The sequence below is a fragment of the Cygnus olor genome, chromosome 4 (assembly GCF_009769625.2).
Source record: "Cygnus olor isolate bCygOlo1 chromosome 4, bCygOlo1.pri.v2, whole genome shotgun sequence".
Lineage (NCBI taxonomy): Eukaryota > Metazoa > Chordata > Aves > Anseriformes > Anatidae > Cygnus > Cygnus olor.
This window is the reverse complement of record NC_049172.1, coordinates 5,017,025-5,033,029: the sequence shown is the minus strand read 5'-3', so window position 1 is coordinate 5,033,029 and position 16,005 is coordinate 5,017,025. Positions and strand designations below refer to the sequence as shown.

Sequence of the window (16,005 nt, the reverse complement as noted above, 5' to 3'; positions counted from 1 at the left end):
ATTGCGTTAATTCAGCCTTATCAGGAAGATCAGCTTCCTGAAACAGTTGCTACACAACTGCAAGATCACTTTTACTACTGTAAGAAGAACAACGCAAAGAAGGCCAGACACAATCACAGCAGCCCCTGTCAACTCAGATTACCGTGGTACTGCATCCCTGTTTCTTCATGTTTGCAGTATGTATTAATAAATATGCTTTAGAGACAAAGTAAAAAAATTGAGATTTACAAAAGCTAGCAAGCAATTTAAAAGTTGACAGTCACTGCTGGTTCTGTAACAACTGAGACAACTTCTCTCCCTTAAAGTTATGAGTTATGATAATGAATATAAATGAATTTTCTACTTGTCCAAAGATAATTCACTTGGAGACCAATGTTGTTGCAATATTTAGGTTGAGAGCAGGACAATTTTAAAAGCTAGAATTTAAAAATGCGTACGTCTTTAACTCAAAAATTCTGAGTTTCCCAGTACATACATTCAGATTTCATGCACCAATGCTTTGAAAAAGTTACTAAGATACAGCTGCATTGCTGCTCACCCTCTCTTGAAGAAGTTCCACAACTTGTTGTATGCAATCATTCACATCACAGGAATCAGTTTTTAGCACAAGCTCTGGGGATTCTGGTTTTTCATACTCAGAATCAATTCCAGTAAAGCCTAGAGAACAGAAGACAAAAATCTTAAATGACATCTTCCAAAAGATGACTGCATTTTAAGATTGTTCACGTAACAGTTTTCTAGACATAAACAAGGCATGAGCACAAAGCTTTACTTTCCTTAACAGACGATTTCTTAGGGAAATCACCTGCTTTTTTCTTCATTGGGCTATTTGCTAATCCTACCACATGACCGCATCTAACTTCAGCATTCTGCAGCGTGTACATTGTATATGTGTGTTGCTATTTGATTTACTCTGTGAATAAAAAAGGTAGCATTAGCAAAAGAGCTGTGCACTTCAACACAGAGTTAGTAGATACACATTCATCAGCTGTCTTTCATTAGTAGCCATGATCTTTTTTTTTTTTTGCGTGTGAACACAAAGCCTGATTTTGAATGAGTATATATTTAAATTCACACTCACGCCAGCAATACCTTGAACAGTAGGGAACTGCATCATCTATTACATTACTTTAGCTCACATACCTATCATAAGATAGCTACTTAAAAGTAAGGTATACACGTGTGACCCTTATGGTTGTACGGGCTATTTTCACAGACCATGTAAGTGACTGGTGACACCTGTTCTGGCCTAGTTAGCTAGCAATCTGCGTTGAAACAGAGGAGATTCTAACTAACCACGCATGAACAAGAAGCAAGGAAAGTCAAGCTCAGTGTCAAAGCATGTAGCGCTACAGATCTCATCTCCAGCAGAGACATTGGCTGGGCTCTATTAACTGGACACCTACATCCTCCATAGTTGTAAATGCAAACACTGTAATTCAAGTTTTGCACTTCAGACTTAAATATTCTCTAAATTAGTAGCTTTATTCCCCATCTGTGAAAAATACCAATTGCTGCAGTACCTAATGTGAAAAAGAAAGGCCAGTATCTGTTCCAAAACCTGTATACTTTAGAAGTATCTAATGACTGGGGAATTGGAATAGGAGAAAAAAATGAAAAAAAAAAAACAAAACTGTCCCATTACCATTCTTAGAGAAAAGGAAGATAACAGAAGTTGTTGTTAACAGGCATGTCCATTTAATTTTCAGCCTTCATATCAAGCATTTCATAAGACACAGTCACTGCTAGATTCCCTTGTAGGCACTAAATACCTCACTACCACTTCTGAAGTTACAAAATTCCATTGTGGGCTTTGTAAAAATTAACAAAACATTAAGAAAGCTCTGCGGCACAAACAAGGATTCTGTACAGTATAATATCCTTGCATCTTTCCCACTCAAGACATCTTGATATGATTCTGAGCAAACCTGAATACAGCTGTATTTATTGCCCATTCTTCACTGCGTATTTGGTAGTACTAGAAGCACTGAGCTTCATCCAAGTCATGCGGAGTATCCTAGGTTTCTTGAATTTTGTGTCAAGTCTTGATTATTAGTGATGTCATCATCAGAGCATGAGCAAACTCAACCCATGAAAGTGAAACCTTTAAAAATTACTTTGCTTCTTAATACAGGTGAAAAATGTTATCAACCTCTTCTAGCTATAAAATAGAGAGCGAACAAGCTCTTTAAACAGTATTTTCAACAAGTGATCACACTTTTAGTTGTTTTGGAGGGGGAGGTTGGTTTTTTGTTCATTTGTTTGTTTTAAGTAATTGCAGGCTGTACTTCAGAGTCTTACCTAAGTCTGGGGACAGGAAATTATACTCATGGGCCCTAGCACTGAACCTTGATTTCAAAATAAAAAAGTTAGTCTCTTTACAGAAAGATGGTGACACTACATTTTGGAAGGGAAAGAGGGTAATTCATATTAATACAATTCTTTAAGGACTGAAGAGGAGTATCAGGCTCTTTTTTCTAAACTAGTCAATAGGCACACAAAGCAGGTAAGACTGTTCCTCAATTCTAAGAGCTTGCAATTGAGAAACCTTGAGCAGATTAGCAGATTACACAGTTCCTATGTGAGGATAGGCACTTTTGCCCCTTTACTGTCCTATGCATTTGTAATAGTCAGCTGCCCCAGACAGAATTTGATCCCATTTTTCTGCTCAGTCTTATCCCCAGTTCTGCCATTTGGAAAAGTGACACACTCACAGACTCGAGCACACCCACTTACGTGTAATCCAGTTACAACATTTCACCTATATAGAAAGGACACAACTACGTTTAGGTTCACCTTTAATTTCTCCAGCTCTGGCTTTCTTATAGAGCCCCTTAACATCTCTCTGTTCACAGACATGCAACGGAGCATCCACAAATACTTCAAAAAAAGGCAAACTTGCCCCTTCATGAATTCGTCTGGCATTATTACGATCCTGAAAGAAAACAGGAAAAAAAGTACTAAGAGACTGAATCCACATAACATTGGTATTGCTTTTCTGCTTTTGAAGTTCATTTTAAAGAAGCTGATAGTAAAATGTAAGCAAATTCTCTAAGTCTGAAAAAAGAAACACAATTTGATCAACTGATGCCCCACCAGCTAAATCATTTTTTTCACAGTTCTTCACATGGTCCCAGTTTCAGAAGTAATCTCAACTTGTTTCTATACTTAAGTTTAGTGTTTCTGGAGTTTGAACAATCATCTCTAGAAAATATGAATGTCAAAAAGAAATAGCAAGCATTTCATCCTGGCTAAGTTCAGTGACAGATTCTTGTAACTCAAATTCTGAGTGACATTTCGCATTTTTTATTTTCCCTCACACTATCTAGAGGGTTTTCACATTTACCTGAGTATATGGAGAGATGAAACTAGTGATGCACACCAAACCAGCATCTGCAAACAGTTTAGCAACCTCAGCAATCCGACGGACGTTTTCTTCTCTATCTTCGGGTGTGAAACCTAGATTCTTATTAAGGCCTTGGCGAATATTGTCACCATCCAGCGTGTAGCATGGAATGCCATGGCATACTAAATACTCCTCCAGAGCCATGCTAACTGTAGTCTTCCCAGCACCTGACAGACCTAAGATATTGAATTAAAATAGGTATTGTAAGAATAAAAAACAAGTTGGGGTGAACTGTAGCACATGTACTACTACCAGTACAACAAAACAAAGGCAACAATAGCAATGCCTGTTTCCGCCTTTTGGAGACGCTTACCCACAACACAAGCTAAGTGCCTTTTATACAGACAACAGATACAGGGAGAATGAGGCACAAAGTTAAGTGTGCCGTTTGAAAAAGACAAAGAGTCTGGCCTTGAGAGCTGTTGCTGTTCACAGAGGTGGTACCTATTGCCCAGTGCTGCTGTGGCTGGCAGTTGTTTCCACCTGAGAGCAAGCTAAATTCAGAAATCCAAAACAGAGTTAAGGAGATGTTACAATTACATTAGAAGAGGAAGCTCTCACGGTCAAGTGAATTTCAGTCAACAGAAGGGGCTCAGACCAAACCACACTGTTCTTACTCCTTGCAGAGTAACAGCACTGAATTAGATTACCACACACAGAGCAAAACTCACTCTCTCAAGACTCCCACACAGCAGTCATGCTCCACTAAGCAGAATGCGTCAAAAACAAGCAAAGGTAATTTGAATACGAAACTTCTGTCCAGTTCAGAAACTTAGGCAACAAACCTTCAAACAATGCAGAATGTTCTTGCTTGCACTAAGTCTACTGCTTGCTTTAAGTTGGGAATGCATTTAAGTAATTTTCCAGACTAGAATCTAGGAGTTTATATGAAGTGTGCGCTTAAGCTTAATACAGGGCAATCAATTCTTAAATGGGACACAAACTCAAATCTTGATAAGGCAACTTTAATCCTTTGTGTAAGAAAAATGGTAAGGGTAATGGTAAACAAAAAAAAGAAATACTAATAGTAACACTACTGAGTGAATAAAATTGCTTTGATTTTTATTAGCGATGGTTAAGAATTATTTTAGTTTTCAGAGAAAGAAACAAAAATCACACAAAACAACAGTCAGCTTAGTATTACTTCAAAGACCTTTACAATAAAGGATGACAATCAGACTAAACGAGCACTTAGTAAGAAAATGCAAAGCAAACCTTGAGACCTGTAATAGTTTAGGGCAATTTAAAGATGAAGAGTCATGGTACTGGTTCATCCTTTGCTCAGTTTAATATCCACAAGATGCAGAGCAGTCTATTGAAAATGAAAATATGTATCCCAGGTCAAGCCCAATACAAGAACCTAAGCCAACACCTGTATCTCTCTTCCCCTCTGAATAAAAGCCCTCCTGTCCATCTCTGATTTCTTTATGGCTTAGCTCATATTCAAGTCTCTGAAAACGACTGCAAAGGTGTGAATAATGTTTTATCATCTATAAAAATTATCTACACTCAAGACAACTCAAGTTTCTTTTGTCAGTGCTTACTTGTCTAGCTTGAAAAGAGCAACAGCTAAAAATGATGAAGCTGAATGTTGCAACTTAGGCCAGAAACAGCTTGCCAAAAGGGGAGGTCCTGCTCTCTTGCCTCTCTTCACTCAAACCATCCTACCTCCATTATTCTACCACCTCTGGTGCTCATTAGCCAACTCAGTTTGCTAATCTTTTTTATTTATTTTTATTTTTTTGCCGTGTTAAGTTCACTGATGATTGAGCAAGTTGAATCAGCTCAAGGTCAGACTGGGTGGGGTGAAAGTAGGGCTAGGCTGGGAACAGAACAATGTTCTTTCGGCAGCAATTAGAGTCAGAATGATTTGGGTTGGAAGGGACCTTAAAAATCACCCAGTTCCAACCCCCCTGCCACGCGCAGGGACACCTCCCACTAAAGCAAGTTGCTCAAAGCCCCATCCAACCCGGCCTTGAACACCTCCAGGGATGGGGCACCCACAGCTTCTCTGGGCAGCCTGTTCCAGTGCCTCACCACCCTCACAGTCAATAATTTTTCTCTTTTATCTAAACTGTTTCTACCCTCCTTTATTTTAAAATCATTACCCCTTGTCCTATCACTACAAGCCCTAGTAAAAAGTCTCTCCCCTTCCTTCTTACAAGCCTCCTTTAAACTGAAATGCTACACTAATGTTTCCCTAGAGCCTTCTCCTCTCCAGGCTAAACAACCCCAGTGCTCTCAGCCTTTCTTCATAGGAGTGTTCCAGCCCTCTCATCACTTTTGTGGCCCTCCTCTGGAGCCACTCTAACAAGACCATGCCTTTTTAGAGCAGGATACAGTACTCCAGGTGGGGTTGCACAAGGGCAGAGTATGTGGAGAATCATCTCCCTCAACTTGCAGTCCCCGTCCTAGAAGATAAGCATGGCCATCCAAACTAAGATTTCAGCTACTCACCATTTACTTCTCATTGATTGCTCATGTTTGTGGTTTGTAATTTTGTTCCTGCATCTAGCTTGCTATTCACTGAAATGTTCAGTGTACCATGTAACATCTGGTTTCCAACATGTAATGGAATGTAAAAGTTAAGGTCATTAAACAATGATTTATAAAAATCAGCTTTGAGCTGATAAGTCTTTAAAATAACTTACTCAAAAAATTGTATTATATTATTTTACACATGAAAGTAACACTTTCCCATATTTTTCATACATTTCTCAGTTTTTTTCCACTATGACCCTCTAACTTTACAGCAGAAGACATTCATTATAATTTCACTCTCAAATAAATCTTACTTTAGAATTGAAAATTGATCTCTGAATACACCTTTCCTACACTACTATACCATAATTGCTGACAACAGGAGAGAACCTTGAAGGAAATGTACCACCACAATTTCAGCTTTTATTTTAAAACCTAGCAGAGCTTTGAAGACTCCTTTACACAGTTCTAGAATACTTACTTTAATACCTATGGTCTGTTTCAATCTCTAACACTCTCTGCTTGGAACAGCTCTCAGTAATTTCTTAGTAACTAAGATTGTAATCATTAGTCCTTTCACACAAGTCATCAGCATTAGCAGAAACAAATTTTACTTGTACTAAGTTTCTCTGATACTCTGTGAAGATGTTCTGCATTGCAATATAACAGTATTCTAAATGGTTTGGAAACTAATTAAACAAGAAATTTGGCTGCATTTCTTCTCAGTGATAACTAAAAAACTCCGAAGTTAGTCTGTTAATGCTTCAGAGTACTTTGAAACACAGAACAAACAAACAAAAAAATCACACTTATGAAACAAAGCTATCTTCCAGGATTTACTTAACACTCTTTTTTTATAATCAAAACAATTCAGTGGAAAAAGACCACGCTGACTTCAGAATAAGCCCCACTGTGCATTGTCTCAACATGCAATTGCTGTCCAAAGGCATATGTTTACAACAAATTGTTATTTCAACCCAAAGACATGAACATTATAAAGAGGAGACCTTTACAGAAATGATTCAGAAAAGTAGACCGTATAAAAAAGGTTTTATATATTAGCAGTTGAAACGGACAGTAAGAAGAGCAAGAATGTGGTTAAAAAAAACACACTCTAAGAATTAATCAGTGGACAGTGATTAATTTAACGTTCCTAGAGCACTGAACAAAATGCAATCTCAAGTTATTATCTGTCCCAGACCAATTTCTTGATAAGTCAGCCTAAAAAATAATAATAAAATTGCATCAAAGGCTCAGATGCCACGAACATTCAACTTTGGAAGAAAAAAGGAGCTACAGCTAAGCAGCCTTTCAGAAGACAAACTAAAACAAGACACAAGGATCCTGAGAAATCCAAAACTGTACCTGTTAACCAGACTGTGCATCCTCGAAAACCACTTCTTGTTCCTACCACCTGGCCTCTCTTATTTCTGCTGACATGATGAGCTTGGTAGGTAACGTTGGTTGCCCTCTGCATTCCCTGTAGAAATAGCAGATGATTAGGTCTTTAACTTCTGAAAAGATAAGCTGGCAAAGTATAGCAAAACTTATTCACAGGCACAAAGAAGGAGTTGGAGACCTGTGAGTGGAAAGTAAAACCAATACCCAATCCATCTACTGCAGTGTCAAAGGACACAAAGGAAATTAAACACCCACAGCAAACCACACACCTTGTGCCCCTCCTCTGAAACTTGGGTTATCAGGTTAGTCAACTGTTTTCATATACAACCAGTTGAAGAAAATCAGCCAAAGAGAGAGATGAACTGCTAGACCTGATTCCTATTCAAGTCATTTAAATCTAAGGAGAGAGAGTGGATTCCTCGCACAGAAATGAAGGTTTCTGTCATAAGCAGCCAAACATTGGCTCACTTTTAACTCATAAAAAGACACTTTTTCATTGCAAACTATGAATGTGATCCACCTTTCATTCAGCAGTCACACCTCTGAACCACTCTGCCTTTATCTTATCTTCAGTCTCCAAAATTAAGACAGTTATGATATATTCTGAGTCTTTACAGAAAATATTTCTAAAGTGACTTTTTAAAGAAAGTGTTTACAAAGATGTGATTTTCCTGATAAAATTCTGTCAAAAAAAATCCAGTTAAGACTTTCTTAAAGCTATTTATTCATCATAATAAGCTGCTGTATCATCTTACATAAGATGACATTGCTGTCAAGCACATTTCATAATCTAAGCCAAAGGAACAGGAAGATCAGCCCCAACATTCCCTTGAGTTTCACTGGTATCAGATTGTATGAACTTTGTTCATGGAAGATCAAGACCTTAGATAACCAGACCAAGCACGAACAAGCGAACAAACTGAAAAGAAATCTTCAAAAAAATGAGGAGGGGGGTGGAATCGTTTGCTTATGTAATGCTGCTTTGACTTCTCTCACTTACAAACATATTGCAAGGTATTTGCATTATCTTCTCTTCCATCATTGTTTCAGTGCTAGCTGGAAAGGAAAGCACGTAATCAAAAAAAAAGGAGGGAAGACATTCATCTATTGAGTACTAGCAGAGAGCTGTATGAGAGACAAAAGTAGGGTTAACAGAAAAATGTTATCTACTTATAATTTCAAGAAATGCTGTTGCATCATTCTTCTGTAGAACAGCATCTCAAAATTTAGTTTATCCATAACTCAATAGGAATGTATGAATATGAGCAATTGTATCTGTCCCTACTTCTGTACACAGCTGGGCTTATAGCTGATATGGATAGAAACTCAAGTTAGGAACAGATGTTCACATTTTTAAATAAAACAACTCTAACTCCATGGTGACAGCCCAGCACCTAAAATTAAAGGAAAACTGAAAATCAACCCGTAAGAAACCACCACCTGCACAGGTTATAGCCACACTTACTCACCGATTGTGTTATCTTCAAATAACTTATCTCCTACAATACTGTTTGCAGATAAAGTCAGTGCAATAAAGCTAACTAAAACCAAAAATCAAACAGGCTTCTTGCAGTAGAAACAATTACATGCTACATAAAATTGGAGATCATGGTGAACAACCAAAAATTGTGGAATTAAAAACGTGGAAAATAATTTAAGGACTTACCCTTCAATTGAAAGGAAAGATACTGTGTATAATGAATGTACACAGCAACTCAAACTAATACATTAACAGCAACCTTCTCTCTCATTAATTCCACTTGTAACACACTGTGGTCTCCAAACACCGCTCCCCTGCCACCGTCTCAGTAGAGTTGCAGTATACTCATAATAAGCAACGTGTCCCCCAGCTTCAAACACTAGGTATCTCAGTTTGCCTAACACAAGAGCTTTGCCTGTACTTGAATGATTTCCAAAACTAGAAAATTTCCAAGAAAGCATCCTACAAAAAATTTACATTTAAAACAAACAAACAAACAACACACGCCTTGCTTTTGACGCACAGGATTACCTCTGTTATCATACACAAATACTTTAGAGGTCAAGTGCCTCACCCAGCAAGACTTCTTCCAGCCTGTATTCAGTAAATTGCATCAGTTTCCTTTGTTTTCCAGAAGTAGCAAAGCAGCAGTGAAACTGATCCAGGCATTTCACTAGCACTACACTTACAAAACATACGAAGCCCTGAAGAAGCAGGCAGAGTTTATTCATTAAATAATGAGAAAGATATGAGTTTAAGAAGTAAATGCAAAAAGGCATTAAGTAAGGAATTAGACGGGAGAGACGTTACACCACAGCAGCGAGAAGGCCAGCAGATTGCTAGAAGTGAAGGCACACAAGTGCAACAGAGCAGCCAGCGAGCTCAGTGGTGGGACAATAAGCACATGTATTAGGAAATACTCAAGAAGCTGACATCTAAAAACTAATCTTAAGGTGTTCAAACAGATTGCATGCATTCAGAGACACTCCCATGCCCAGCAGCACCACTTAGCACATAAATGTAACAGCTCAGTCCCACTCCTTGGCAAGGTTGTAGCCAAATGCTCCTTATACTCCAATAGCAAAGAGCTTTTCACAGAAGTGCCATGGAGAATTAACCATTTAACAAGTCATTTTCTGTTGCTGAAAAAAAAAAAAAAAACAACAGTAGTGTTTCTTAATTGTGCTCACTTTCCTACTAGATGATCTACCAACGACTACCACCGCTGAGCAGACAAACTGAACACTCGATCCTCAACAATCTAAATTTTATTACTGTCCCTGACACACACACTTACTGCAAATACTGCTCTGGCACAGAAGGGTACTTAGGAGTAGAAACCAGTGGCTGACATCAGTTGTGCTCTTAAGTTATTTAACCGGTCTTCAAATTTCCTGTACATAAAATTTGGTGAGTATCAGCTGATGACATGCAATGGCCATCCAAAATGATAAGAGAAATAAAGAGCAGTCATTTCATTTTATACTAGAGCAAAGCACTGCTCACCTTGGAGAACTCTATAACCAATGTTAAAGGAAACGAAACATAAGAAAATGAGTAACAGCAAAACTCAATTTGATGAGCAAGTACTTTCTAAAAAAAAAAAAAAAAAAGCTATTTTAGACCACTTAGCCTAATTACTTTCCTTATAATAATCTCTACTGAAAGTACACACCAGTGTTTTTTGTAAAGAGGGTAATGAAGAAAGGTTATCAATCTCAACGGTCCACTTATCTGTTTTTTTTTTTCCACATCCATTGGAATTTCCTCTCTAATTTGCCCACAAAACCGTTTCTTTCTCCCCGTGTTACACATTAAGTGCCTCTGTACTACTTTTAAAAACACTACGTTTTAATATTTTCCCTGCCCACCATGTCAGATAAAAGTAATGCTTCAGTCCCCTGCGTTGCATTATAACAGTATAATCAGCTGAGAAGGCTGACATATCCTTCCTTTCTCCTCCCTCTCTATGCTAGTTTGTTTCTCACATGAAATCTGAAGTGCCATAATAGGTTAATATCTTTGTACTAAGGATAAAAAATGGAGTATTAACATAAAAAGCCTTTCATGGATGTGCACTGAAGAGCTGTAACGACAAGAGAGCAAGGAAGGATGACTCTGCAGCTTACTTTCTTTGGCACAAGGATAGCCTTTCAGCATTACAGGCAGTTGACCAGAGAAATAAATACAGACATCTAAGAACTACGGAAACAGAACAGAAAAAGAAGATGGGGACCAAAAGGAAGCATTAACGCTGCCAATTTCTCTATGCAAAGACTTGCTAAGATAGACAGGAACTGTATTTTTTTTTCTTATCCTATTCTTGATGTTTTGCCCAGTTACAACTATCGATGCCAAACACCTTTGATACAAGGACTCTGATCAGACACCCAGATGTAGAAGAGCAAGCCCAAATTGCAACACCAAGACCAAAAGACAGTAGAAAGGAAAGATTATTGCTTAATTGTTTCAGAGTTAACGGACAGAGCACTACGCTGACATAAACTGTATTTATTTTTCATTACTTTAGAGCAATTATGAAACAACGCTTCAACAGCCACCTTTCAGCAAATTTAACTTTCCACAACGCAAGACCTTTGGCGCAGGAAGCAAAGCTTCAATGCCGCGTAGGGACTCCCTGGGCTACAACACCAACTTCGGACCACCAGCTTTGAAGCTGGAAACATCAGAACAGTGTAAAGAACAGGCGCAGTTTCTATATAAACCATACATATTCAAGAAGCTCACACTAATTCTGTAGTCTTCTGTTCTAAGAAGACACTGAATTCCCCAGGCTAAAAATTCCCATAAGCTAACAATAGCAATGCATTCAGCATCACCTCCATAATGCAGTCTTATCTCTAATGTCTTTCCATTTCCCAATCATCCCCAATATTTTCTAGGCCATTTGTACTTGTCCGCCATCTGTCCCTTACAAGTCAGGGATTCCCTGATAACAATACATTTTTATGACATTTATAGCATTTATCCAGCACTCAAACAAATGGTATCTTTCTTCTTCCCTTCAACCCACTCACTGTAATATAGAGGCAGCAACTTAAGCAGACAGAACGTTTCCCATTTTCTTTGTCTACATCGAAACACAAGCAAGGAGAAATTAAACGGAAACAGTTCTAACATACAATTCTACTACTACAAAAACTAGAACAACTGCACTACAGCTGAGAGTCTGTCTGTTCGCCTACCTAGATGAGGTTTCAGGACCTGTTGGCCAAAAGATCTGCCAATAACGCCTTCTGGTAACTACCATCTCCAATTCTGGCTTGCAAATTTGTGCTTTGATTTGGACAGTTGTGCTTAGAAACAAAGGACCAGTCTTAAGTGATACCCAAACAACAAGACTTTTATAGTTATTAAGAAACTTTAAGTCATCAATCCATTTTTTGCCATGGCTTACAGTGTTATGTTTTATCCCACTTCCATTTACAGCAAAAAAATCTTACTTTTATCCTCATAACTGCTCTCCAGAACATGGACTGCCACAGTGATGCTGATACAGTAAGGTTATCTAAGCACTTTTGCATAGAGCAGCACCCAATTGGCCAAACGCATGCTCTCCTGCCACTTCCACAGACCTGATTTATGCTAGACTTTCTTTGCCAGATGTTCTAATGCTGTGACAGTTTCAAAAACCAGCGACAGAAAAAAGAGAGACTGTTCTAAAGCACTGGGTACATAAGCAACTCTGTGATAACCATACCATAAGGAGTTTTATCTTTACTTGCAAACTGCTGCAACACCACCACAAGCAGTTTGTTCACCACCGCTGGAGTCGAGACATCAGCTGGCATCAGAGGGAACAGACCAAAATGAAGTACTGACAGCCAGCAATGCCTCAGCTGGGTACACAGGCAGAAACAAAAATCAGAGCAAGTTCTTGTTGCCTCGTTTCACAGGTAATTCCTAGCACCTCAGCAGTCTGAGCTACACTCAGGAATGTGTTCCACAAATCTTGCAGCCAAGCTAGCCACAAACACTGACATTGTGCTCTTGTGTGTTGCTCTGTAATTCAGGGTATGCTGTGCTCAGAGGTGGGCTTGGCAAGCAGATGAACACATGCAGAGGGTTCCACAGAGAGGGGCATTTTGAATAGTACCAGCCGCCCAAAGTTCGGAAGATATGGCTCTGCTGGCTCCCCTAATGGCTGCTGATTCCATCGGGGTGTAATAGGTTGCTTTGACTTTGCTCTCAGACGAACAGATGCAGAGTCAGAAGTGCCAGCACATTTGAACATTTTTCTATGGAGTGTGTGAATCAGCAGGATATTTTTTTCCAGTAAATTTACTGGATTAAAAAGAGCACTTCAGCTGAGGTCTTCTGAAGAAAAAGGAAGAGGTGGAAGACTTCCTCTGCTTGCCACGTATCCTACAGGGCTCGCTAACATCAGATGAGCTCAGCAAACAGTTAATCAACTTTTCTAAATGTGTCACCTCCCTGGTTTGGGCAAATCCATCATGATTTTGCCTCTGACAAATTAAATGATATACAGTATCTTTTGAATATACTTCGTCACCTACACCCTGAAATGATTTACTTCACTATCTTCTTCATAATATCTGATGTCACCTTTTCCTCACAGAAACTGACAGAATGTAATTTACCAAATACTCTTTTGTCAGCAAGTTTGAACTCGCTAGCTCTGGAAGAGGACTGGCATGGCACAGTATCTACTGAACAACTTTCAGTATGGTAACAGCTTCCCCATTTTTCAGGGGACAGTTGTGACTCTTTCCTTAGTCTTTTAGTAAGAAAGCTGTGGCCTGTACGACTTACAGCAAGGCTTCAAAGATGATTCTGCACTGTTACTTACATATCATACGTCTTCAGACCTTATCTCTTGTCTGCTTCAGCTCAGCATTGTTTGAAAATAATCATACATCTATTTCTCTTTTTTTTTTTCCTCCTTACTTGCCTTGCATCACCAAAAGTATCAAATGTTCTCAGTAAAGGCCTGCAACATGCCTTCTAAATAGCTTCATTTTGGTCTCCACTGTAAACCGATCTTCCCCCATCTTCAAGCACAAGAATGAAGGCTTTGGTTATATTTTTTTAACGCCCTGTCTCGACACTTTTCCACACAACTCCCGCCGCACAAAGGACCTCAGTCTCTGGCCCCGCCGGCTTCATGAAAGCCCGCATTGTACATCGCCTTCCCGAGCCCTCCTTCCTCCGCAGCGCCGGGGGCGACAGCGGCGGGGACTGGGGGGACCGGGCTGCAGCCGCCCCCTTCGGCCCCCCGGGGTCGACCCGTTAAGGGTCCCGGCTCGCACCGTCCCCTCCCCATCCCTCGCCGTCCCGGGCGAGAAGCGGGGCAGGGGCAGCCCCTCATCCCGGCTGCCACATCACCACCAGCGGCTCGCCCGCTCCTTCTTCTCCTTCTCCCCCTCCGCCTGCCCCCCGCACGCCCACCTGCCCGCCCGCCCTCTCACCCAGCTCGGCATCCTGTTGCTCAGCTTCACTTTCTTGCACTGGCTCTCGGGCAGCTCCATGGCCGCGGGAGCGGCGAGAGGACGGAGGGAGAGCGAGGACGCGCGTTCCCTTCGGATGCTCCAGGCGGACCAAGCCGCCGCTGTCGCCGCTGCCCGGCCGAGGGTGGTGCAGGGAGGAGCCGGGAGGCAGCGAGAGGAGGAGGAGGAGAAGGAGAAAGAGGAGGAGGAGAAGGAGGGAGGTGCATGGGGAAGGCGAGCCCGGCCACACGCTTGCGCGGCGCCATGACGCGCCCACGGGCGGGAGATGGCGATGAGGGGACGCCGCCATTTCCGCCGGCACGGGCAGCCCCGCTCTCGGCTGCCCCTGGCGGGCACCGGGCTGTCCCCTGAGAGGCCCTGCTGTGCTCCTTTCGTTGGGGATTAAAATAAACCAAACCCGCAGCGCAGGCAGCTCCGTCCTCGTTGTGACTGAACGGCCAAAAAATAAAAATTAAAGTGTTTTCTACGTCTGTAAACAGACGGAAAGGAGCTGTGTGTTTTCTACATGTTAAAATATCTGTAAACACACTGAAAAGGGGTTTGGGGGGTTCCGAGGTGCAGAGAGTTGTGCCTGCAGGGGGCCGAGCTGTGGGCCCTGTGGGGTTGTGGTGAGGGATGGGGAAGGCAGCACCCGGCCTTCTGGCTGCAGCACCAGGCGAAATCCAGGATATCGCAGGCTGTCCAAGCCCAGAGTGACTGAAAATCAAATAAATCCTTTTGGTACAGTCGTGCTTACTTACAAGACTACACAAGAAGTCCTGCTCGTGTGGGAGCCTAGAAGACTCCAGCAAGAAGAGGCTGTTTGCCTGTACTCAGACAGCACCCAGAGCTCCCCATCTTCTCCAGCGGCAGAAGAGGGTGGGAGCCCCCCAAAGCCATCAGGAAAAGCAGGCACAGGGTGGGTGTCAGCTGTGTCTGTTTTCTTTCATAGAATCATAGAGTTATTAAGGTTGGGAAAGACCTTCAAAATCATCTGGTCCAACCGTCCCCCTACCACCAATATCACCCACTAAACCATGTCCCTAAGCACCACGTCCAACCTTTCCTTGAACACTCCCAGGGATGGTGACGCCGCCACCTCCCTGGGCAACCCGTTCCAATGCCTGACTGCTCTTTCTGAGAAGAAATGTCTCCTAATTTCCAACCCAAACCTCCCCTGGCGCAACTTGAGGCCATTCCCTCTAGTTCTATCGCTAGTTATCTGCAAGAAGAGGCCAACCCCCAGCTCCCCACACCTTCCTTTCCTTTTCTTTGAAGAAAGACGGCTTTGCTGCAAAGCTTTGGCATGGAGGCAAGGAAACTCCAAGCAGCAGCAGTAGGCACTGGTGGCAATGTAGCCATGAGTGACTTGGAAGGCAAGGATTGTTTTGATTGAATCTCCCACCCTACAGGGATGCCCCAACAAAAAAGGCCACTGCTGTGCTGTGCTCTAAGAAATGGCTCCTGATATGAAATGACAACCACCAAGTTCTTGGATTCCTTACTTCAGGAAGGGAACTGCTTAGGTGCGACGCTTCAGGTGGAGATGATGTCGTACTAACATGAGTTGGAATTCACTGTGTAAATATTACCCCATTTGTATTAGTTCAGGAAAGGAACTGCTTTAGCACGTAAGTGCTAATCTCAAGGTGGAAGTGATGCTGCGCTGACTAACACCAATTGCATTTACTGTACAAACATTAGCCCATTTACAGTCTGTAGATTTTTTGTTCTTTGACATTTTAAACAGGAAATTAAAAGGCCCTCTT

The 16,005-nt window shown here is 41.1% G+C and overlaps 1 protein-coding gene across 1 annotated transcript in view; it reads right to left on the bottom strand.

Moving 5' to 3' along the window:
- Positions 1–14,955, bottom strand: part of PAPSS1 (3'-phosphoadenosine 5'-phosphosulfate synthase 1) — a 44,695-nt gene extending 29,740 nt beyond the window's left edge. The window contains exons 1-5 of the mRNA XM_040554751.1: positions 14,219–14,955; positions 7,253–7,367; positions 3,347–3,582; positions 2,797–2,935; positions 539–657 (exon numbers count right to left, since the gene is read on the bottom strand). Coding sequence (XP_040410685.1) covers positions 539–657; positions 2,797–2,935; positions 3,347–3,582; positions 7,253–7,367; positions 14,219–14,278 — 669 coding nt within the window. The 5' untranslated portion in view covers positions 14,279–14,955. The remainder of the gene's footprint in view (positions 1–538; positions 658–2,796; positions 2,936–3,346; positions 3,583–7,252; positions 7,368–14,218) is intronic.
- Between the last annotated feature and the right edge of the window lie 1,050 nt (positions 14,956–16,005).